The 25,621-nt window shown below is 52.9% G+C and overlaps 1 protein-coding gene across 2 annotated transcripts in view; it reads right to left on the bottom strand.

Moving 5' to 3' along the window:
• The window catches only part of ARHGEF2 (Rho/Rac guanine nucleotide exchange factor 2), a 91,257-nt gene that overhangs the window by 37,614 nt on the left and 28,022 nt on the right, over nt 1-25,621 (bottom strand). The window contains exons 1-2 of one of the 2 annotated variants that reach the window (XM_077841233.1): nt 20,747-20,932; nt 3,038-3,188 (exon numbers count right to left, since the gene is read on the bottom strand). In XM_077841233.1, the coding sequence (XP_077697359.1) occupies nt 3,038-3,188; nt 20,747-20,809 (214 nt within the window). In that variant the 5' untranslated portion in view covers nt 20,810-20,932. Of the gene's footprint in view, nt 1-3,037; nt 3,189-20,746; nt 20,933-25,621 lie in introns of those variants that run through there. The other variant, XM_077841234.1, reaches the window with a different exon arrangement.

Here is a 25,621-nt window from a genome sequence, read left to right as displayed (position 1 = left end):
GGCAGAACCCTGCCCTCAGACCTGCCTGGGTGTAGCCCCACACCCTGAACAGAGCAGATCAGACCATAGGGTCGGCGGCGGGACTCCAAGTCACGAGCACATCCACCGTGCCAAACCCGGTTCTCCCAGGCTGCACACGAGGGATGGGATGCTCCTGACCAACTTCCCCACCCAAAGAAAGGCACCCCCCAGCCGTCTAGGGTTTAGCATCTCTGTTCAAAGGGCTGGAGAGCAGGGACAAGGGGAAAGCAGAGTCTAGCCACCAAGCCCAGAGACTGAAAAAGAGAGAATTTGATATTTAAACAGCCTGATTAGTGAGTCAATGGGAGACAGCACCACTGGGAACAACCCTGCATCTCCAGTGAACTATGCCTCTCTTATTTCTCATTCACCTAAATCCTTCAAGAACACCTGCAGCAACCTTAGTGGGCAATCACCCCCATTTCACAACATCAGCCAGGCAGCAGGTGGGGATTTCCCACCATGCATTGCAGTGTCCTCTGATGCAGGTATTGGCAACGGGACCCCAGGCTGAAATAACGCGCCCCACCCCCCATACAGGCAATCCCTGAGCCGCTTTCGAAAATGGGACTTTGGCTTTGAAGTCATGTCGTTGCTTTTGAAAATTGTACCCAGCGGCTACAGAGATCTGGATGGTGGAAACACCAAGGACGCATTCCTAGGTAGGAACTAGGCGTGAGAGGTGAAGTTAAGGGAAGAACACGGGCAGGTTTCCTGATAATCAGCCTAACAGGGAGATCACCCGGCTGTGGAAAGTTCCCCCAAGGGGGGCATGATAGTTCCATCGCTCAGGGTCTTTACAACTAGCCTGGCCAAACACATATTTATCTGGCTCCCACCACCAGAGTATCCGAGCATCTCCCCATCTTTAATGTATTTATCCTCTCCTTATGGGGCAAGGCAGAGCTATTATCCCCATTGTACAGATGGGGAAACTGAGGCACAGAGCAGCTAAATGACTTGCCCAAGGTCGCACAGAGAGTCTGTGGCAGAGCAGGGAATTGCATGCAGGTCTCCCAAGTCCCAGGCTAGTATCCTAACCACTGGACCACACTTCCTTGGCAAAGAGCATGTGCTGTAGGGAACAATCCTGCCCTGGCTGGAAGCTGGATTGGGCGTGCTGAGGAATTCTGCTTTCCCGAGAGAAAGAAGCACTTTTAAACTCAATGAGGAAGAAACTTCAGCTTCTGAATGAAATCTCTGCTCCCCCTCGCCATACGCCACGAGCATCCCGCCCACTGATATCGAAAGGCATCGTGTTAACAAGACACAGCGAGGAGATAGAATTTCATTCTCACTCCCGGCCACAGCTGGGATTTGCCTGTTGGCTGGAGTCCGGGCAGGGCCTGTACGCACAGAGCCACAAGCTTTATTTATAAGCCATCCCATACACGAATTTAGCTCAGGGACTGATCCTTTGAAAAGCAGCGAAACCCAGCCGGAATCCAGTGCAGGCAAAACCCACCCCCAGCCATAGGACTCCCCGCTCATCCACGGCCCTCTGGCCCGACCACACACGCAGACACTAGGCTGTCCTTGAGGATTTGGAGAACAAGCAGTTGCACGATCCTTCGAATGAACTTAGAGTCAGGTCCCCAGCTGGTGTCTGTCAAAGCAGATCCACTGGAGTCAATGGGCCAGACCCCCCCGCGGGTGCGTATCAGTTTCATGCCAGTGACTCCACTAAGCCATGTCTACACTAGCAGCTCATTACTGGTGCAGCTGTCCTGGAGTACTCTACTGGCAACGTAGTCTTCGGGTGGACGCAACCGTACGACACCTTTAGCTTTGTAGGAGGTCTAGTGAAACCACCTCCCGTGAGCGAACAGTTACACTGGTAAAAGCACAGTCAGGATCACTGCGTCTACATGGGGTGCTTATGCCGGCACAGCTCTCTCCATCGGGCATCACCTCCTCACCCCCCTGACAGACACAGCTGGGCCGGCGACAGCTGTTGTGTAGACGTAACTGACGTCTCCCAGGCTTTCTCCTGGAGAAAATCTCACCCTAGAGCAAAGATTTTCACATGCTGCATCTCGCACCTCCCCCGCGCGGCCGATCAAAATCGACTAACAGAGCAGAACCAGGGAGCTTCCCCCAGCTATTCACGTATCAGGAGCGATTCTGGCGTAAAGAACTGCGCTAGGTCCCCATAACACAGAGAGCACAGGACATACTCAATTGATGGGGCAATGCAATGAACTGGAGTAGTTAATGCACCAAACCCTCCTAGAGCTAGATCAGGACCATGTGTACAACTAAGGTGCATATAAGAAGGTAATGCAGTTCAACCGAGCAGTATCCATCACAGTCTGTCTCCTAGGTGCCCTAAAATCTCTCTCCCGTCCTGCACCGTGAATCCCACTGACCACCACTGATCTCTTGTGCCAGCTGCACACTTGTCTACAGGCTACGTGGGACTTTACAGCCCCCCCCCATGGACAACACACTCCTGCATCCAGATATAGGTGAGCACACACAGAAATGCCCTCTCTCATTCTAACACCAATTCTCTTGTTCTCCATCAACCCAGTTATGGCCTTTCATGGGTAGTAGCCAGGGGCGTGTCAAGCCAGCCACCTCCTGCTGCGGGAAGGAGGGTTTTACTCTCCCTCAGGAGTGGATCGTGTTTTCCCTGCTCCGGGGCGGCTCGTGATGCAGTGGGATGGGCAGGAGGTTGCAATCGAGTTGTGGGGGCTGAGATAGAGAAGCTGGACGGGAGGGTGATGGGGGGAGGGAAGGGGGCAGACAGCGGAGATAGAGGAGATCATGAGGCTTGATGTGGGGAGGCAGGAGAGGCCTGGGGAGCTGGAGGTAGGAAGGAGGAGACGGGGATGAATGAAGCAGAGACTCGGGGTGACAGGGGGCAGAGACAGAGCAGCACCTGGAAGACGTGGATGGGAACACGGGTAGGTGAGAGGAGCTGGTGGGTCAATGAGGAGGCGCACACGAGTGGCAGGTGCAGATGGGTAAGGGGGGAGCAGGGGGGTCAGGGCTGGAGAACGCGGCTACTCACTGGGGCAGATGAGCGCCTCCTTGGCCGTGATGCTCTTGTTGCAGGCGAAGCACATGGTCATGCCCGAGACGGTGATGGTGGTGAAGAGGTGCCCGTTGGTGTAGCGGGCATCCTTCTCCTTGCCCTCTTTCATCTTCTCTTTCTCTTTGTTCTGTTGGCCGACAGAGAGAGAGAGTTAAAGCCTCAGCTCCACAGAGGGGGACCCCCGCCCGCCCGAGAACGGGACGACCACCCGAGAAGCCTCTCACCCGGGAGGCCCTCCCTACAGCGTGTGCCTTCCCGACAGTCCCTCCCTCAGCCAGTCGCTTTGCGTTCCAGCTCATGGTGCCAACCGAGGGGATCCAGGTATTAAACCCGGCCCGTGCTCCAGGAAGATCGGCCGATGCTGCGAACAGATGCGGGGAAGGGGTTTTATTGGGTCACCAGACCCCAGCTGATGTCACATCCAGCAGGACAGTCACACCAGGATGGGGTGGAAGGGGGGTGAGGGGTGGGGCTAGAAAAGCCAGCCAGATCCACGTGAATCCACGGCACGGCGATCTTAGGAGGGAGAAAGTGCATGGAGTAGAATGGGAGAAGACACCCAGTTATTTCAAATCCCCTGTACTTCCCTGTTTCCGATAACCATGACAACCATGTGTCTGCTTAAGAAATACACCCCCACCCCGCCGTGGATGCCTCACGCCATAGAGCAGCACAGAACCGGGTGTGATGGAACAGCCCAAGGGAAGATATACACCCGTTATTCCTGTAGAATGGAGGGGCCGAGTTACCCTGTGTAAAATGGGGCAGGAGGAATTGGATTTGGATGCTCAACAAAGAAAGGACCCCCACACACAAAAACAACCAAACACTGTGCAGTGAGTCTCCTAGTGATGCTTTAAAGATTTATCTGGTGCCTTACATATCCCACAGGGTCCCCAGGCAGGGTGCTCCTGAAATGCAGCCACCTCTGGGGTGGAAGACAGAAGCCAATCATTACTCGGGGTAAATGGACATCTCAGTGTGGGCTGTGAAAAAGCATCCGGAGCTTTCAGACTCAGCCAAGAGACCACAGACAGTCCGTTGTATGGGTCACATTTTATCTGCCCAACCAAGGGCTGAACTGATCCCACAGAGATTCAGACAGGCGGCATTTCAAACCCGACACTTATGCCGCAAAGCTAGTCAGCAAAGCCTTCCATTACTGCAGTGTTCAGGCCAGGACTCTCAAAGACGGCACGTGACAACAATGGGCAGCACAGATTGGGAGCCAGAGAGAGCCAGAGGGTCTGTCTGCGTCCCCCAGTCCCACTAAAAAAAAAAAAAAATCATCAATCCTCCTTCACACAGGCGAGTCTCATCTTATGCGCATTTAACAATGTGCGAATGCAGCTCTGTGCGGTCAGCAAAAACAAAAAAAGAAGAGAAAAACAACAATTTAAATCCTGTACCTGTAGTGTGGGCGATTCCGCCCGCCATGACACTCAATGTAATTTCGACTGTACGCGATTTTCGCTTTACACGCTGACTGCGGAACGTCACCCCAGCGTAAGAGGAGACTCGCCTGTACTAATTATACCAGAGACCTGGGCCTTCTCTACCACGCACGGGACGCTACAGCCTGCAGGCAAAACGACTCATGGCCCCTGAGATGGCCAGTGGCCAAGCTGGGCATAGAATCCAGGAGTCCTGACTCCCAGCCCCCTGCTCTAGCCACTAGACCACAGTCCCTCCCCAGAGCTAGGAACAGAACCCAGGAGTCCTGACTCCCAGGTCCGCTGCTGCTGCGCATTCAAGCACTGGCTTAAAGTTTTCACTACTCCCCGGAGTTCAGTTTCGATACAGGTGATGAATTTAGTGATTTTTCCCGAATCCGGGTGCCATTTTATTTGAACTGAACCAGGCATCTCCACCCATGCCGCAACACCCACCCCGGCCTTCGCGTGTGTGGCCTGGAGGTTTGAAGAAGACAAACCCTACAAAGATTAGAAGCTGCCATGGGGTAAGGATCTAGCCCCCACCGCTGGGCTGGCAACAGGCAGCAGGTTGTCATGGCACCCTCCTTTCAGAAAGAGGAAGTCAGCTGGTCACTTCCTGTTGCAAAGTTCTGAGTAATCCTAATCCTGGCTATTTCTGACTTTGAGTTAGCTTCGCATCAGGTGTCTTGGTGAGAGAAAACAGACTGTGTCGTCCCCCCACCTCCAAAGCTGCAAATTATTTATATTACAGAAGCACCTAGAGCCTCCAGTGAGAGCCGGGACCCATGGTGCTAGGTGCTGTACAGATTCACGGCAAGCGACAATCCAAAGGGTTGAGAGTTTAAAGAGACAAGACAGAAAGGGCAGGAGGGGAAACTGAGGCACAGAAAGGGGAAGTGACTTGTCCAGGGCTGCCCATCAGGTCAGTGGCAGAGCGGAGAATAGAACCCTGGTCTCCTAACTCCGAACCCAGGGCCCTAATCTCTAGACTATGCTGCCTACTATAATGCTGGTGTTTTGTCACTAATGCCGGTCTAATTTAGATTCCCAAATAGGCAGGGAACTGCTCTTGTGTGTCCATAACATGCCCCACACACCAGCAGCTCTCTGTAGAAGAGGAGCGAGATTTTGCCTTTACAGAGCACCTTTCACTCAAGGATCTCAAAGCACTGGAAGAGACACTTATCAGCAAGCTGGGCGACAGATCAGACTCTGAGCAGAACCTGCAGGAGGACAGAATCCCAAGCAATCACTGACCTCTCCTTTTCCTAAACTCTTCAAGCATCAGCATTCACCTCTGATCCAAGCGATGGGGTTGTCCAAAGTAACAGGGCTCAGCAAAGGATATTTTGCACCAAACAGACCTCACCCAGCAGAGCCCAAATACAGAGCCAGAATAGCTTCAAAGAGGGGACCAGCCCACCACAATTCTAAACTTCCAGTAGGATCATTGTTTGGAAAGGGTTTCCATCCCCTAATAATTCCCTGCAGCCCCACATCCTGTCTCCAAACCTCTATCAAATCCACCATGGTGCAGAAATGCAAGAGTCTTAAAAATAGCAGGCCAGATCCTCCACTGGCGTAAACTGGAGCTAAACTGATTTACACCAGCTAAGGATGTGGCTCACCCCCCTCGGCAAATAGGCAGCCAACTCAACCAGCTTGGCCAGCGGGTTAATGCAAGCTGCACCGTCTCTTAGCACCCTCTGATCTGGCAAGATAGCAATCCAGAGAGAAGAGCTTAAAATTGACAATTTCGGAGGGAAATTGACAAGATCAGAGAGCAGGAGCTTGTTGCTTTCAATCCCACAGGCAGGAACAGAAGGTTGGTGGGTGATTTGGCTCTAACCATTCAAAATCTCACCCCCTCTGTTGCTCAGGCTTCCCGAGAATCCGTGAGGGGAGGTGCCCCACAGGAGTCAGCAGATGAATTTTCTACTCATTTCCGCCACTGACAATATGGGGCATCAAGCTCTCACCCTCCAGGGCACGGGCCTTCTCCTGCAGGGGTCAGGAAGGAATTCCTGACCCAACTCCCATGCAAAATTAAGATCACGGTAAGGAGGTGCTGCCTTCCTCCAAGGCATCGGGTACTGGAGTAAGACAGACCAGTGGGCTCACCGGATACCCAACATCCTAGAGCAAAGGAAGAGCGTATGCAGGGGTATGCAGAGTGGTGAAGTCTGACCCACAGGGTTTAATCGTTAAAAGTCTTCCCCATTTAAAGGAGATTATAAAGCCAGAAGTGGGGGTGGAGAGGAAGAAGAGGCATCCAACCCTGGGAGCCCACGAGCGCCGTTTTCACTGTATACAGAAACACCCTCCCCCTCCCGCACACACACACAAACACAGAAATGTGTATACAGCTGCTCTTCTGTAATACAAGCCACAGACAGAGCCACTCGGTCCCCTCCCCTGTTGCTGGACTCAGTTCTGCTTTGTGTTCCCCAAGACACTGATTTGATAAGCCCAGCAACGGAGGGGTCACGGTTGCTGGAAATTAGGCATTTTCCTGACAGCTCTCCTCCGATAAACAGATGGTGTTTCCTTCTCCTAGCCAGGTTAGTCCCTCGGGGGGGATGGGAAATGAAGAGCACAGCTTAGATTATCAGACAGAATGGGGGTCATAAACCCTGTACTTCTCCTGCCTTCCAACCACCATTCAGACACAGCGACTGACTGACTGCCAGACTCACCAATGGTGCGAAGAGCAGCTGAGATGACACAGAGGAATCACACCTATTTACCTGACCTTGCTCTGGTCCAACAGAGCTGACAACCTGGGTGCCGGGAGAAGAGAAGGGGAGGTAACCCAGCACGAGTTTTTGGCTGGGGTGAAGAGGGGAAAATGGATTAGATCTTGTCCCTGCAGCAGGGCTGACTCAATCAACTTGGTTCCCCATCCACCAACCATCCATATTCAACTCCTGTCTCTTGCATATACACCCCCCAACACGCACTGTGCCCCCTTCAGAGATTCCCACTGGATACAAACACCGGGGCCAAGGCAGGCAGCTATGCTAAGAGGACAGGAATGCTACTGGGCTGGGTGGAAGGTTAAAACAGCTCTGCAGGGAGGAGGAAGATCTCCCCCTCCACACGCAGGGCATGCGGTCCTGCATAGCAATGCAACATCTGGTTAAAGTCATACTCCCCCAAGATGCATCAGGAAGGGGGGGGGGAGAGAACACCGCAGGGGATTTAGCCGAGAGGTGGGGGAAGGGGCCGTGGAGACAGTTCTTAGAGTGAGGGACGGTACCAGGCAGGGATCGCTTGGCTGGCTCTACACAGGAGAGCGCTTTAAGGGGAGAGTTGCCTGTTTTCACGCAGCACTCCCAGCCTTGGTCTGAGGGGGGCAATGGGAGGACAACGGGGTGCTGGGTGAACCCCCCTGCTGTTTGCTTTGTACGATTCCTCGGCTCCAAGCACAAAGCAGCAATGGCCAAGTGGGGCATCGCTGCTGGGCACCACAGGGCCGGACATCCACCACGAGTCACCCCGTGCTGCGCCAAGGGATCAGCGCTGCAGAGCTAAGCCAATAGGTCGGGCTTGGTGTGCGGGCGGTGGCCTGCGAGATACAGGAGGTCAGAGTAAAGGATCTGGTCCCTTCTGACTCTAATAGGATTCAGAGCCCTTTTCTCTTCCTCCCAGGCATGCCCATACAGCAGCTGATTGGGTGCCAGGCTGTTGCCCGCTATACCCCACAGCCTCCCCCAGGCAGGCACGTCATCCTCACGCAGCCGGGGACGTGCAGCTGGAGAGATCCCCCAGGGGACAGGACAGGAGCAAGCGCCCACCAGAAAGAAGCTGCACACCCAGCCTGTAAATCAACAGCCTACTTTGCACCAGAGGCCCATAGGCTAGGGAGGCACGGCCCAGGCAGAAAGGAACTCACCCACTCTCCGCAGAGCAGCCTCTCTGCCCCGGAGCCATCACTGAACGGGGAGCAGAAACAGCAGAGCCCCGAAACAGGGGAGCAGAAACAGCAGAGGCCTGGTCCAGAGAGCCCCGAACCACAAAGCATCCTCTCCTGGTGACTGGCAACAGGGGCTCCCTGCCAGCTGGAGAAGCTGCCAGGCTAGGAACAGGGTGGGTGGCAGGGGCCCTGGGCATATCATCAAGCCATTGTCCTGGGATTTAATTGTTCCTGGCACTGTTGTTTCTCTTTTTTTTTTTTTTTTTTATTTAAAGGGACCCCCACCGCACACATGCAGGCTGGGCTTAAATGGAAAGGGACCCACTTTGGGAGCCAGGGCTTCTAATTCTTGCATTACCATCCCCACAAGTGAAACTGCCCCCAGACACAAATTGGGGGTAATTTATCCTCACGGAGCCAGGCTCAGCTAATCTGGAGTTACCCCCCCTAGATTGCTGGCCTCGGTCACTCTGTTCCTGTGCTGGGGCAGCAGGGGCATGAAGACAACATATTCCATAGTCATGCAGGACCCTGCCCCAGCATAAAATTACAGCAACCCCAGGGTTGCCTTAGTTTACGCTCTGGTGCCTCATGGACCCTGGGAAGCAGAGAATACCTACAGCACAGCGCACTCTGGCCACACCCCCATCATCTGCCGGGGCAAAGTCCTTACCCCAGCTCTACGCTGCGCAGGAAAGATTCTCAAGGGGCTGTTTCCATCAGCTTTAAGGCCCCTTCATGCTGCCAGAGGGCAGCAGGAAAATGAGGCCCAATGGATTTACCGCAAATTCACAGTGGCGTAACAGAGATCAGAATCCAGCTCCCTTCCCCCGGTGGAAAATCCAGGCGGGCAGGAGGACTAGAACGGCAACCCTCACCCTTGGGAGCAGAGACAGGGCTGGGAATCCATATTGAGAAGCCAGGTATGAGCCCCGTACATAAAACAAACTCTTCCACGCCGCATCTGGAAAGCAGAGATTTGCACGCCTTGCTCGGCGAACTCGATCCATCATTAAAAGCTACCGATAAGAGAAATTCCACGGCGTGCAAGAGACCAGAATCTCTGCCCAGCTTCAGAGCTCTCAGGATTTCAAAGGATGAAAAACCTGCTTCCCTGAAAGACACCATCCTTGGAAAACAACGATCTCTGCAGTAGCCCCAGAAATCCTCAGCCACAGGGCATGCCGGGGGACGTTATCTTGTTCTGAAGTTCTCTAGCCCCTTCCGTCAAAGGATCTCAAAGCACTTCACAAACACCAATGCATCTACCTGGAAGATGAGGCAGATGATATTGACCCATCTGGCAGATGCTAACAACACTTCCCTACATTACAGGTGTGTGTGAGGAGGATACAACACATTAAAGATTGTGCGGTGCCCGATACAGTGGTGATGGGACCCGTCAATACTTCAGATTAAGAGATGGGGTTGCCCGTACAAATCCAGATGAGGGACTGGCCTGCACAAGTTTATGGCACCTTTATACCAGCATCCCCAGTAGGGGATGGTAAACAAACAACCCCCCCACCCCAAAAATCAGGCCCCTAACCAAAGTTGTTATCTTGGTTCACCAAAAAAAAAAAAAAAAAAAAAAGGGATTTAGAGCTGGTCCAAACCAGCAGGGTTTCCCCTTTTTTCTCATTGAAAAAGAATTTAATCTCAATGTTCCACAAAAACATCAATTTCTTTGACATTTGGGGGGGGAGGGACAGGGGAGGGACAGGGGAGATTTAAGACACGCTTTTTTTTTTAAACTGGAAAAAGGTGAGGGAAGGTTCCTTTTATTATTAAAATGTGGTCCTTCCCCCCCCCGCCCCCCGCCACACAAAGTTTAATTTAAAAATCAAAAAACCAGTTGTATGGTGGGGGAGGGGGGAATCTTTTCCCTACAAAAAGTATTTTTGTGGAATATCCTCACTCTCTCCTCCGAGTGCCAGGGATAGAACCCCTTTGGCTGCTCAGCGGGAACGAGTTTGCAAGGTCTCAGCCAGTTTTGGAAGCATCTATCATTGAACCAACAGTAACAATCAGCTCGGACCAAGCCCCCTCACGGAGTCTGATCGCAGAATCAGTTCTCCATGCTCCAGTCACCCGGAATGTACAGTCACCGCTTAGCAGTGAGTAAGAGGCCTGCAACACCTTCCCAGCAGCCAGTGGTTTTTGTTCCAGACAGAAAAAACAGGATCCTCCTCTTGCTTATGTGAGAGAGACCCAGTTCTCTAGAATAATAATCCCTCGCTCGTAGACGTCTCCTCAGCACATCTACAAAGGAGGTCAATGTCATTATCACCATTTTACAGAGGGGGAAACTGAGGCACAGAGCGGGAAAGTGACTTGCCCAAGTTCACCCAGCAGGTTAGTGGCAGGGCAGAAAACAGAACCCCGATCTTCCGAGTCCCTGTCCTGTGTTCCATCCACTAGGCCACATTGCCTCCTCAAGACTTACTTGAGACACAAACTTCAAGGGTCTGACCGTAAGCAGTCATTCAGGGTCCCCCCAGAACAGGGTTATGTGGGCAATTCTTCGCTTCTGCTTAGGTTGCTGTGCAGGGGTTAAGCAGCTGCCCCGTTCCACCCCAGAAGGGATTGTATTTCAGCAGCAGGTAGAGCACTCCCTGTAGAGCATTGTTATATGGATTTTAATCGCCGCTCTGCTCTTCCCCAGAAGCAGCTGCACTGCAGCAATGGAGACAGTTCGTCTATCAGTCCAGAAGGCTGCTTATTCCCACCTCGTGATGGCACAGGCTGGCTGCAACATCAGCATGGCAAAGTGGGGGTGGCTATAACATGAAAGGAGGAATAAGCACCAGGAGTGGGTGAAATCCCTAAAAGGCAAATAATAAAGATTTTACTCCTCTCGAGGGATTTTAAACATTTATATTACAGTAGGAACCGCCAGGTTGGGAGTCTCAGCATGACATATCAAGAGGATAGTCCTTGCTCCAAACAGCTCACCCTGTGAGACCAACTCCCCCCGCGAGTCCAGCGGCATCTCTGTTTTACAGACAGGAAAGCAGAGTCAGAGGCGGGGGAGGCCCCTTGCTTACATCTGGAGCACCGCAGGCGTCCTGACTCCCAGGCTTCAGCTAGACACTTCTTCCTCCGAGCGGGGAGAAGATCAGGTTATGCAGAGCCAAATGGGTGCAAAGCCAAACCCCTGGCCAGGTTTGCCAGGAGAGGCTGGACACCGAGGGAGGCTGGACACCTGGCTCCATGCCCCAAAGCTGCTCATTCGAATCCCCCTCCTCAGCGATCCTTCCCTCACCCCTGCTGCTCTGGAGAGGGCTGGGGGAGAAAGCAACAGGACCTAGTCCACCCCGCACCCTCCGAAACCCTCTTCTTCCTCATGCCATGTGCTCTCCTCCAGGCCCCGCATGCACGGTTAAACCGCTACCGACAGACAACTATGGAATCAAAGCCAGCAGCCAGCCTCCAGCCCTGGGATGGATAGATCCTTCTCTGCCACATACAATCCACAGGCAGCTGGCTGCCGGGCCCTCTCTGTCAGCTCTCTTCCCCGCGACTAGCAGAACTTTGTAGCTATTTCACGCTTCTGGGTTCCGCCCGTGCTACTGGGAAAGGAGCCAGCCAGGCGAGGCTGGAGACTTCGGTGCACTGGTGATCAGAGATTTTCCACTCACTTCCTCACTGCTCCCAAATTCCGGCGCCGAGCTGATCGCAGCCTTCGTAACTCAGCTAAATAAAGAAACACTCACCCAATCAGAGGGGGTTTTTTGGCTCTGGTTTGGGGTTAACACCGTGAAGTTTATACCCAGTTCCCTCAGAAGAGGGAAATGATTCAGCCCATGCGGCCTGAGCATTTGGGTTTGTAATGAAACTTGTAAGCGGGGCTCTTTGGCGGGTTTGAGGTCAGGTGGTTAAAGCAGGGTTCTGTTTTACAGGGTTGTTCATGGTAGCAAGACTCACAAGCGTAAGTGTCTACAAGGTCAGGAGAGCTTGGAATATGGCCCAGGGATATTGACTCCCTGGCTCCTGCTCTAGCCACTACACCTCGCTCCCCTTCAACTACTAGACAACACTGCCTGACAACTCTACCACTAACTAAAATGCACAGAAAGCTTGCCCCTCACCCCGAACCTTAAAAACAACAGGGTTGTGGGAAGTTGGACTACTGGGATCTATCCCCAGTTCTGAGAGGAGAGTATGATTTTGTAATGGGTGTGGGGGGAGCAGAGATCAAGACTCCACACAAACCTCCAGTGCAAGCTTTCACCTCCGTGCCTCAGTTTACCCATTTGTACAATGGGGGAAATCACACACACACCCCAGCATTGTGATGGTTAATTCATCTGTCTCAGTGCCTTGGATGAAAGAGGCAAAGGGAGCAGAGATCACTGAGGGTCTGAAAGCTGTGGGCACAGGGGTCGGGTACAGATCAGAGACCGAACGGTGAGGGGCAAGAACTCCGGACTGGAACAAACACTAAGGGAGGTGGAGAGGGAGGACAAGGACTGACAGTCTCTGCAGCCATTTGTCTCTCTGAACAATAGCTCAGGCCGTGCTGTGACCTCTTGGCCGTTCCAGGCACACATGGGACTGGGCAGACGTTTCGAGTGAGAAGCAGCCACCTCGGCAGGACAGAGCCACCACGCTGAGAACAGAAGTCACTCGCTGCCTCTTTTCTATCCCTAGCTCTGACCTCGATGGGCGCTATGGGTGTTCAGCCCCTCTGGAAGCCAGCTGCTGTGAGTGCCCGGCAACCCAGCCAACCCCACGTTAGCAGCCACGTCTGAAAAAAATCCAGCCCGTGGTGCCTCAGTTTCCCTCTCCTCAAGCTGAAAGCAGAGTTGCGAGTGCTGAACTTGGCTTGGTGAAGTGCAGTGGAGCGTGGGCAGGATCATCGCTCGGGGGCAGCAGGTGAGCAGTTGCAGATTTGGCTGGCAGACAAGCCCAACTGGACAGATCAGCATCCCTGGATTATTATAGTGCCCAGAGCCCAACTTGGAGAAACAAATTCCACAGGTTCCAACTGATCTGATTCAGTGTATAATACAATAGCCAGAGGCGGCTGGAGCAGAGGAGACGCATACTGGGGAGGCAGAGAGGCAAATGCAAGGGGTGAGCAGCGCCCGTGGAGTGGCTAGGAGACTGGGAGCCTGGACACCTGGTTCTGGTTCCCACTCTTGAGGAAGTGCGGTACAGTGGCAAGATCAGGTGACTAGGAGTCAACCTAGTTGCTAGGTTCCCATCTCCAAGGGCTGATCTCAGACACCAACAGGCTGCTGTTACCTTGAATAGAGCTACCGGACTAATCCTGTTCAGCAAAGCGCAGGGGGAGGTGTGAGACAGGTAGGAGGCGGCAAGACATTCAACCCACTTCACCTCCTCAGTCTCGCAACACCCTGGCGGGGGACCGGGCGGGTTTCCTCTTGCCCATTAGGTGTCAGGATGCGGGCGACTCCGAACGTGCTGGTACATTTCCACAGCTCTCGCTTGTGTCATCCTGCCCCTGGGAAGCCGTTCCGGGGCGCAGTCATCCGAACAAAGCACAGCTCGTGCACACAAGGGGCACGCGTGTCTTGCCTCCTTCCTGCATCCAGCTGTGGGCTGAATGAGGCCCTACCTATTCAGCCCAGCTAGGGGAGACCGCGTGGTCTAGAGCTCTGGACTGGGTTCTACTCCCAGCTCTGCCACTGGGTAACTCTGGGCAAGTCATTGAGCCCCTGGTTCTCCTCCCACCTGTAGTCTTGTAGATTGTGCTTTGGGGCAGGGGCGGTCTCTCACCAGGTGCACGTACAGCACCTAACGCAATGGGCCCAGATCTCAGCTGGGGCCCTCTTGGGGCTGCTGTAATATAAGCCATAAAGAGCAGCAAATTATTCAGCTGGTTGTCCCCAGAGTAAGCAGCCCTCACGGTCAAGACTGAGGCTCATCCAATATCATGCAGGGAGTCAGGGGCACAAGAGGAGCCTCCAGTTGAATCATAGAATATCAGGGTTGGAAGGGACCTCAGGAGGTCATGTAGTCCAACCCCCTGCTCAAAGCAGGACCAGTCCCCAATGTTTACCCCAGATCCCTAAATGGCCCCCTCAAGGACTGAACTCACAACTCTGGGTTTAGCAGGCCAATGCTCAAACAGTTCATCAGGGCCACAGATCTGATTGTCCTTTCAATAGCTTCAGGTTTTCACAGGGTGGGGTGGAGGCCCCCAGGTAACCTTTCGGTTTTGACAAATAAAAATTTTCTAAAAAAAAAAAAAAAAAAGTCTGTTGAAAAAAAGTTGGATGGAAACTTTGACCCCCCTCTAGTCCTGATTTTCGGAAGGGCGCCTGTCAAACACCTTCTGAAATCAGGCCTGATCTGCCAATGAAAGTTGCACTCCTAGCTATAGTGGTTAGGGGTGGGATTGTTTTTTTTTTAAATGAACACAGGTATCCTGGTACAAGCCCTCGTGCTGATGTAAATCAGCACACGTTAAGCAGTACAGCCTGTGTATAGACCAGGACTGAGGTGTCTCAAGCTAGTCCCCCCACCCCAAAAGTCACTAGTCCCCTTTGGAAAAATCTTAGCCACGTTTCACTTTTTAACCCATCAGTTGTCACAGCCAAGCTCCCCTCTCCCCGCCCCCATGCCGCTACAGGCAACGCCCTCCAATAGCAACCCAGCATGGAGCAGGGGGAAATCCACCGCCACAAAACGTTAACCTCCAGCTTCTAAGGAGTTAACAGGAAGAGACAAAGAGGGTCAGAAAAAGCTAGAAACAAATGAACCTCCATGGCTGGCTCCCTACTTTAGCAAATCCCAAAGGAGGAGGCGTCTGCTGCTCGAGAGAGCCCATCTTCCCCCAAAGAGGTGTCAGAACCTTCAGCCTTTATCCGTGCATCAAGAACGGGCCACAGCCATTTCAAAGGGGGCCATTGTTCCAGAGGTAGGGACAGGTGGTCTCTCTGCACAACTTGACTGGCCGGTAAGCCAACCGGAGCATAATGAGAACAGCCGGGATGCGAGACGCTGCTGACAGATCTCAATATTCCTCGCCATTTCAGGGTTGTTTATTCATGGATTTTAACCGGTGGGACCAGTATAGTGGAGCAGCAGCTCTGCTGGGAAGATTGAGAGTTGCTTACTGCCCTAAAATCCACACACCACCTCAGATTGTCTTGCAAATTACTGTGCCTCATGGGGATCCGGTGGAGGGTTAGTGGGCCAAATTTTGGGTGTCTCAAACAAGTGGCTCCGAGATAAAGCCCCCCTAAAAATCACGTGACAGCGTCTAGCCTGACCAGTGTATAGCACAAGCCAGAGAACCCACCCCAGTGATTCCTGCAGGCAGGTGGGTTTTTAAGATCCTATTTCTAGTGATGGGACCAAACTGCAATTTGTAAGTTACAGCTGAAGCTGATTAAACAGAGGCAGTGCTGCTGACTCCCAAGACTTATTGAGAGTCTTGCAATTGACAGGACTTTTTTTTTTCTTAAAGCCCCAGCTCCTGGAGTCAAGTGATGATGCAAGAATCTCAGCATTTGTTTAAAAAAGGGAAAAGTTTCTAGACTGCAAAGAAAACTTGAAAACATAATCCCTCAAACCTGAAGTCCAATCAAAAAAAAAGACACCCCTCCTTTAAAAGAGAGAGAGAACCTTATGATTTTTAAATGAAGTCTCACAACTTTGGGGGGCTTGAAATGTTTTGGGTCAGTAATAAGGTGCATGCTTCCAGTGCCTAGCACACCAGGGCTCTGGTCTCAGTTGGCCACTAAAATACCACCAATGAATAACAAGTTCCCCCCCCCCCAATTTAGATTATTTCACCCCCTCTCCAGAGGATATTTTGCTCCTTATCACCTTCCCCAGACATGCCTGTAACACAACAGCACAGCCGCTCTCCAGTTCCACTCTCCGCAGAACAAAGCAATCTTTCAAATGCCCAGTTCCTTCCTCCCCTTAACTTTGCAACAAAAGATGCCCTCAAACCCAAACACGCAGGGAGACGCCGGCAGAGTTTAAGGGGCGGGAGATCAAGCCAAGGCAGAGTTTGACCAGCAGTACAACTAGCTCCTTTCAGACAGGAGATGAAAGCAGGGGCGCTAGCCTCCGAATCACAGGTTCCCCATTCAGCCCTCATGACTTCACCTTTCCAGCAAGACCCCAGCTCACAACAGCCCCTTTATGCCAGATGCGCGACGGTGCCGGTCGACGCAAAAGGCCCGGTATGGAATAAACAAGGCTGAGCCAGCATCGCCCGCCCCCCCACATTCACGAGTCAGGGCCCTCCCCTTGCCCCAAAGTCATGAGATTGAATTTGAAAACCAGGAGATTTTGAAAACAGTAATAAGGCAGGGATGCTTTTATTTGCCCTCTAGAGTCTGAGAATTGGGGGGGGGGAGGGGGGTAGGGTGAGAAGAGTGTCAAATTTTCAAGCTTTTCTCTGCAACCATGAGAGACAGAAACTCATGTGGGGGGCGGGGGGGGGGGAGATTTTAAATGAAAACAGAGATTCAGGTATATTTCACATGATTTCAGGAGCTGGGGATTTAAGGAAACACACCAAATACCAAGTGACTTGGGATAAAATCATGGGAGTTGCTAACACTGGTCCACCTCCTGCATTCCATCCATTTCTGAGTCAAAGCTGTTTCCAGCCCTCACTTTCTACTGTGCCCAGTTTCTCCCACGGTGGGACTTTCCCACAGGGTCCAGATCCACAAAGTGTTGGTTTGTGCCTCAGTTTCTCTATCTGTGGAATGTGTGCAGAAGATGCAGTTAGCAGCGGTTCTCTTCTCCTCCCTCCCCCCCCCCCGGGAGTGGTTCCCCCATGGCCCATTCCCAAAAGTGTCATGGCCCCATGTTCAAACCTTCCACCACCCTGGATCCAGGACCAGACCCTTGCTCTTCCAAACCCTGGCAAATTCATTCGTCCAAGGTCATTTTCAGGCACTTCTGGGAGCAACCTCAGGAGCCTCTGGTGCCCAGCATGTCTGCTTGGAAGCCAGACCTCCCAGGAGGTGTGGCGTTCCTCATCCCCCTCTCTACCTGTTCTTGGAAGACCCTGCTCAGCCAAAAACCGAGGACTCTCGCTAGCAGAAGAGAGAGGGTGGGTGCACTTGGCAGGGCGGATTGAGGGGAGTTGGCAGAGATGCATGGGGAGATCCCAGGCTCGGGCCACCAACACCTCTTGCAAGGCAGCTCCCCGTGGCTTTGAGTGGGGGCGACTATTTTAAAGACCGTGACAGCTGCTGGCAGCAGCCTGCAAGCAGGGAGCGGGAGCCAGGAGGGGAAGGTGGCAGCTCTCCAAGTGCCTGGGATCCGTCATTCCCACTGCAGCTCTGCCCTCCACCAGGCCTCATGGGAGAGGAGATGCATTCAGACCCCAATGGGGTGTGGCAAGCAGGGCCGCTGATGAAATCCTCTGACATGCAAACCACCACTTCCCCCCGCCCCCCCCCGCATCCCAAGACGCAGCCGCTCATGACCAGCCCGCCCCTACCAGACCCTGAGAAAGCTCCACCTCAGCGTTTTCTTCCCAACGTGCACCGAGGGCTGCTACATATGAACGTCCGGTCAGGAGCCGGCCAGCAACAAAAAATCCTCCCCTGCACCGCTAAGAACTCTGACCGCAAGGCGGGATTGTCCCTGGGAACTTCAGCGTTAAAAGGCACCCGGTGAATGCTCTCCTGGAAATGCCATTTGAGGGTAGCGGTTGTAGGTTCTTAGCCCCCATGCAGGCCAGCCACCAGAGGGGGACACAGAGCAACACCAGTTTGTAGTTAAGCCTGAACCCCGGTGACACACACATAGAGAAACTGAGGCACGAAGGAGGCTGGACACCTAAGAGGACACAGTGAGGCAGTGGCTGAACTGAGAACAGGACCCAGTCGTCCTGACTCCCACGCCATGCTGGAACCAGGAAGAGAACCCAGGTGTCCCTGGTGCCCAGGCCCCAGTTCTCACAACTAAGATACATCCCCCTCCCAGAGCCAGGAATAGAACCCAGGAGTCCAGATACTGATGTCTTAACCACAACTCCAATCAGCACCAGCACAACACCCATCTATCGCCCACCAGGGCCTGCCAATCACGGGACTCAACGCGGCTGGCAGAGCAGTCAGCCACCTGTGCCAAGCGCAAGCACCAATCTGCCCCTCCGAGAGACACGAGCATCCTGCCAGTCTGCCGGGTGCAGCGTTTCCCCCCTGCCTGTTCTCATGGCACCAGCTGGGGCCTCAAAGCTTCCCATCAGCCAGCAGCCAACAAAAACACGGCTGCTCTGGGTTTCGAGATACCAAGGTCTCATTTCATCAGGCCAGCTCTTGCCACATGAGCAGGCAAGGGAAGGGACGTCCCCCCCCCCCCAACCGAGCTACAGTTCTCTTCTCAGTCTCCTTAGCACTGTAGCAGCTGGGGATTAGCAGGGAGACCTCCTCTCAGTGGCATTTCTCAGGTAGCCCCCCACCCCCACCCCAGCTCATCTGCCACTATCCTAAGCTTCAAGAGCAGAGATGTACCCGGAACCAAAACCCTGGTTCCAAGCATCATCATGAGATGGGCTTACTGACTCTGTGCCACCTTGGGAGAGGCGCTGCAGCTCTGTGCCTCAGTTTCCCCCACCTGCAAAAGGAGGGGGAATCATTCTTCCTGTCAACCACCCTTTGTCTATTTGGCAAGGACAGCTCCAAGCACAATGGGGGCCCGATCTAGAGCCTGTGGGTGCTACTGTAATAATAAATCAGAAGTCTGATCTTCCTTTACACCAAGGTCCCTTTACACTTCCAGCAGAAGGAACTGGTAAATTACACCACGCTGAGGCCTCTTATCTGCCAGATCGGTGTAAAGGGACCCTGGTATAAAGGGAGATCAGGCCCAAAAGCATGAGGAAGCCTGGAATCTGAATCAAGACCTGAACCCATCTCTAGTTTGGAGACAAACTAGAAGGACAAAGCTTATTATGAAATCACATGTGCTGGCTCGTTTCCTTTCTCCATGCCCCAGTGTTTGCAATGATCCCCTATTTCACTGGTGGAGCCAGGACTCCCAGATTGCTCGGATCTCATCCTGTGCAACCCCCTAGGCCTGCTGGCAAAGGGGGCCTTGGAAGGCTGGACAATAGCACCGTTTTAAGCTCAGCGCTATTTTAACCACCATGCTGGGAGCATCACATGGCTACGGAAACCACTTCATTGTGCCTGGCCGAGCTGATAAATTGCCCCACGCGGCAGCAGCTCCGGTGTCACCCCTGGGGTATAAATAGAGGCGCGGGGTGGGGGAAGCAACAAGAAAGCGGCGGTGGGTGGGTAGAAAAGGGGGGGTACAAAAATCCCCTTCTCAACGGCATCATATAGTTACACTGCTTCCCGGGACGCTACCCTGTGCAATGGGGCTGGTGCGCGGGGGGTGGGGGGTGCAATCTCTGGGTTTCTCTTTACAATGTTCTACCAGTTCTTCTTGTTGACTGGGGGGCGAAGCGGGGGGGATTTAAATACACGAAATCACCCCTTGCCATGAATATGGCACATACATGAAATCCCTCCCTGCCCCCAACTCGGAACCAGCACCCGGGCTCCAAGTTCACAGATCCAATGGGAACCCCCACCCCGAATCCAGATCCCGGCTGATGGATCTGACACCGCCCCCCCCCCCCCCACACACACACAGAAACACTTTGTAAGTTTTCTTTTTTAAAAACAGCTCAGTCTTTGGGGTTCCCCAGCTCAGCCCTTTGCAGGCACCTTCTCCCCAGCCTAAGTGGTTTTGCAGATGCCTGCTTAATAGGAACCAGCCACGGGGGCCCTTCAGATACAGATTACTCCCCCCCCCTCCAGCCCCAGGGAAGGGAGAGCTCAAACCAGACAGCGGCCGAGCCACAAAGAGCGGAGACAGCCAGAGTCTCTCTCTCCACACGCCAGTAAAGTTCTCCCCCTGCCCAAGGCTTGGGATTCCCCCGCTCCCCTAATGGCCGAGAGACCCCAGCGAGCGGCTGGCCAGCCCAGGGGCGGGGTGGGGGGGAGGTTTCTCTCCATCACAGCCCCCCACACACCCACCCCCACCCCTCCAGAGCTGAAGGCAGGGGACAAAATGCCATCTGCGTGCGTGCGTGAAGTGGGTCCTTAGGCGATTCTGGAGAGACTGATCTGAAACCGGGGGGTGGGGGAGAGAGACCATTTCTCCTCCCTCCCCCCCCCCTCGGGCTTTGGGGGAAGGCTTCAAATAAAGGATTCAACTTTCAGAGCGGGCGAAGGAAGACTTAGAAGGGAAACAGCTGCCCCCCTCCCTCCCAGACCCTGCGCCCCAAACAGATGCCCCCAGAACCCCCCCCCCCCACCCCGAGCCCCAAATATTGCCGAGATGCTTTTCCCGCAAAGGGGTGGGGGCACCGACCTTCCACGCGATGTCCTTTGTACGGTCAGTCCTGGTCCTGGCCAGCGATTGGATCCGCGACATAGTCCGGCGCCCCAGGCTCGGGAAAGCCGGGGCCGCGGGGGATTTGCCCGCCGCACCCCGGAGCGGAGCGTTCACACGGCCGGCGCTAGCAGCAGGGACCCCAGCGAACGCCTCAGCCCGGCTCCGGCGCAGGAAGTCAAAGAGCAGCGGAGCTGGAAGCGCAGCTTGGTTATTCAAATCAGTCTCCTCCTCTCTCCGGAGCCCGGCTGGGGCCAGCGCCCACCCATCTCCGAGCAGCCCCGGAGAGGCCGAGCCTCCCACGGGGGGAGGGGTGAGTGGGGCGGGGGGGGGCTGCTGGGGACTGGCGGTGGGGCGGGAATCCCCCCTCAGGGGCTACCGAAACTGTCTCGCTTGAGTTGATCTTTGTGAGGGCGAGGGAGGAGCCCAGTCCCTGAACTCTGCCCCGGGCAAACAGAATCAGAGCTGGGCTTTAGGGGGCAGCTCCCTCGGGATCTGGGGCCACCAGGGGCGAGCGGAGGGTTGCCAACCCCCTCTGGACTCTCTAGGAATTCAAGATTAATCTTTAAAAGTTTATGTCGTGTAATGAAACCGCCAGGAAGACATCCAACCCAAACTGCACCCCCTGGCCGCGCTTGTTTACTTCTTATTGTTTTTGTTTCTAGCGGGGTCTTCCCTTCCTCAGGGCTTCATTTGTCATGAGAGAGGTGCCCGGGCTCAGGCGATTTTGTTTTAGCTTCATCACTGATGCAGCAAATCCCCAGAGGTGCTGGAGCCCTGAACTGCCAAGCCTAGGAGTGGGGGGGCTATGAACTGCCAAGCCTAGGAGTGCTGGGGCCTGCCACAAAGCACTGCCAATCATACCATTCCTGGGGTTTAAGCCTTGAAAAGGGGGCTTAAAACAACACACACAACCCAAACACCCCCCACCCCACACACCCTCCCCAGATCCACCACACACCCCAGCTCTTTAGTTTAGACCCAGACCTGGATTGAAACAGCAGCTTCCAATCTCTGCACCCAATCCAAGCTGCAGCCCCTGGCTCAGAACCACCCACCTGCTTTCGGGAAGTTCAGGTCCAGACCCAGCAGCTGGAGCTGGAGTGTTGCAAACAGAACAGAGCCTAACCGGCATCTGATCGGCTGGCTGCTCCCCCACCCCTGGCAGTCACTTATTTACCAAGTTACATTTTACCAGCCAAGGTGTCCTCAAACAGCGGAAGAGTTGGGCAGAGAGGGCTAGGCCTAAAAGAGCTGCTCAGATGGGGCACACCTGCACAAGCAATCGCAATCTCAGCATTCAGATAGCAGAGTTTGCAAAGCTCTTGGAGACGGATAAGGAGCTAATGGTTCACCTCGGTTTTTGGCCTGAAATGCAGCTTCTTCTGGGGTGGGGCACAACAGCTGGCTGCCACCACCCAACGAGAAGAGAGTGGGGGGGGGAATACTCCGTCTAGCAGACAATGTACACACACCAGGAACCTGACCAGGGCAAACGCCTCAAACAGACCACAGGTTTTTCAAATGCAGGCAGAAAAACCTGCCTAAGATCTCTCCTGGACTACCCCAACAAAGCATGGGTGGTTCTAACCGGGTAAGGTGGGGCAGGGAGGGAGAGGAAGGGTTCGCAAACTGGGAGCAAAGGGCAGATCAGCAGCTGATGGAATTCAAAGGGAAGCTTGCAATACACACTGCAGGGGGCAGGGATGGAGATTCACTGCTCAACAGGGGCTTCCTGGCTCCCTGCTGGGACAACAGTCACTCAGGACAATAGCCTAGGAAGCTGCGGTAGTGGCTGGTGCTCAGAGGCTGATAAGGGAAGGCGGCCGGAAAGGAGCATACACATTCACGCTTTATCTACAGGGGAGGATATGTCCCAGTTGCAGCCATGGGGGTCAGTGCACCAGTGCAATCCCATAGCATGTCAGGACTCCTGGGTCGTCTTCGCAGCGCTGTGTGAATTTAGAGTAAGCTGCTTCCCCAGCTGTGAAATGGGGGTATAAAATATTCACATCATGGTAACTCCTAGGAGCCCCCCATCATGGAGCAGGAAGGGCCCCATGGTGCAAGGCGCTGTACAAACACAGAACTAAAACATGGTCCCTGCCCCAAAGAGCTTCCAATCCACCAAACAAGACCTAACTCACAGGAGGTAGGCGAGGCTAGTTTGCAGGGCACTGTGCCAGTACTAAGCATCAGCATCTTGCATTCTAGCAGCTTGATCAGAAGGGACCAGGTACCTCATTAAGTGGGTGATTTTTATTAGTTTAGCAACAACAGAGATTAAGGCTCATTGTCGTAGGTGTCAAGAGCCGCCCACCAGAAGCTATGTACAATGCACAGCAGGAAGCTTTGTGGGTCCTAGAAAACCCAGGATGTTCCTGATCGCCACCTACTGGCACTTCAGCTATTAACTCACTATGTATGTAACATATCCCTCTGTACACACACCAGAGAGTCTGTTCTCTGGGGAAACTGAGGCACAGAGCAGGGAAGTGACTCACCCAAGGTCAAACAGCAGGTCAGCGTCAGAGCCAGGGATAGACTCCAGGCCACCCGTGTCCCAGCTCAGTGCACTATCCCCTAGAAATAAATTAATTCAAGAAGAAAGCAGCCAAAAAGAGAGTGAGACAAAAAGCACCTGTCTCTGGTCACCTGTTCTTAATCGCTATCAGCATTGCAAGGCACAGAGCTGCCGCTCCTTTCTGACTATCAATACAGGCTGCTGCAGGCTACAGGGCAGGGCTCACCTGGATCCCCAGTGGGCTGATGAACAACCTCATTAGCTGCTGGGATGTCCTCACCTGTGTTTCCACGGACAGAGAAAGACTTCTTGGAGTATCTCTGCCCAGGCTGGCCCCCTTCTCTCGACAAACCAGAGACCCCGATTCCGATTCCCATAAAGGAGCCTCCTTTAAAGTGCAGCAGCCTAGGGCCCCTTCGTAAAGCCCAAGCGGCACAAAGAGAGCCCTGCTGGCTGATGTCGGGCAAGTCGCATCCTCGCTCTGTGCCTCAGTTTCTTCATCTGTAAAAAGGGGGATAATGCTACTGACCCCCTTTGTGAAGCGCTCTGAGGTGTAAGTACGAATAGTACATTAATTATAATCAAGGCCCAGAATCTCTTACAAAAGGAAATCTAAGGTCTCATGGATTCTGCAAAAGAAACAGGTTTCAGAGTAGCAGCCGTGTTAGTCTGTGTTCGCAAAAAGAAAAGGAGGACTTGTGGCACCTTAGAGACTAACAAATTTATTTGAGCATAAGCGCTGTAGCTCACGAAAGCTTATGCTCAAGTAAATTTGTTAGTCTCTAAGGTGCCACAAGTCCTCCTTTTCTTTTTGGAAAAGAAACAGGAAGCCACGTAATTGCTTCTGAGAAACAATCTTAAAGTTAGACAATGCCAATGTACAATTGACTCCTCGAGAATTCCTCCTAGATTATTAGAAGTGGAAGGTCAGAGCTGTGTTCTTGGAGAGGTAATTTCCCCTGCATACATTATATTGTTTGAGATTCACTGCATGGGCTGGGTAGACGCATTAACTCTTTGCCTATCAAAAACACTTTTCATCTAAAGCACCAGAACACGTTTTATAAGCTATACATTTTAAACTACTCTGTGTTGCCACCCTCATTTTTACAGACGTGGTAAACTGAGGCACAGCGACTTGTGCTGGGTCAGCCAGAGAGCGAGGTAAGGACCCCAGGAATTCTAGAACCCCTGTGCTGCCAACTGTCATGATTTTTTGGTGAGTCTCATGGGATATTAGGAGTTTTTTTGTTTAAAAAAAGTGTACCCCATCTTCTGGAGTCATGTCATTACAATAGAGCCTCGGCGTTATGAACACCAGAGTTACAAACTGACCAGTCAACCATACACATCCTTTGGAACCAGAAATACGCAATCAGACAGCAGCAGAAACAAAAAAAAAACAAAAAGAAAGAAAGAAAAAGCAGCAAATCCAGTACTGTTAAATGTAAACTACTAAAAAATAAAGGGAAAGCAGCGTGTTTCTTCTGCATAGTGAAGTTTCAAAGCTGTATTAAGTCAATGTTCAGTTATAAACTTTTGAAAGAACCACCATAACGTTTTGTTCCGAGTTACAAACAACCTCCATTCCTGAGGTGTTCGTAATTCTGAGGTTCTACCGCATGTGAGAATTTCCACTGTCATTTAAAAAACAAGTACCTTTGTTTACCTGATTTAAAAGAAACAAAAGGAAGTATTTTTTCACACAATGCACAGTCAACCTGTGGAACTCCTTGCCAGAGGATGTTGTGAAGGCCAAGACTATAACAGGGTTCAAAAAAGAACTAGATGCATTCATGGAGGATAGGTCCATCAATGGCTATTAGCCAGGGTGGACAGGGATGGTGTCCCTAGCCTCTGTTTGCCAGAAGCTGGAAATGGGCGACAGGGGATGGATCACTTGATGATTACTTGTTCTGTTCATTCCCTCTGGGGCACCTGGCATTGGCCACTGTTGTAAGACAGAAGACTGGGCGAGATGGACTTTGGCCATTCTTATGTAGCTAGCTAGGGATTGTACAGCACTTTTCATCAGTAGATCTCAAAGTGCTTTACAAAGGAAGTCCATAGTATCCTAATTTCTCGCCTTCACGGCTGCAAAAAAAAGCTTGAAAACCAGAAGGAAAATAAACAGGACCCCAATGTTTCTTCATTTTCTTGTTGATTTTTAAGCCAGGCTCATTATTTCTGAGCAGGCCAACATGATTTTTGATTGCTTGAGGTTCGCAACCTTGGAACCCAGCATTCAAGCAGTAACAACTTCTCACAGAATGCATGGTCTCTGCAGAGCTTACACACCGCCGTTTCTTTTACCTGTGAGATGTCTGGAA

Source organism: Eretmochelys imbricata, chromosome 24, assembly GCF_965152235.1.
Source record: "Eretmochelys imbricata isolate rEreImb1 chromosome 24, rEreImb1.hap1, whole genome shotgun sequence".
NCBI lineage: Eukaryota > Metazoa > Chordata > Testudines > Cheloniidae > Eretmochelys > Eretmochelys imbricata.
The sequence above is the reverse complement of the archived record's forward strand: the minus strand, read 5'-3'. Positions and strand labels throughout refer to the sequence as shown.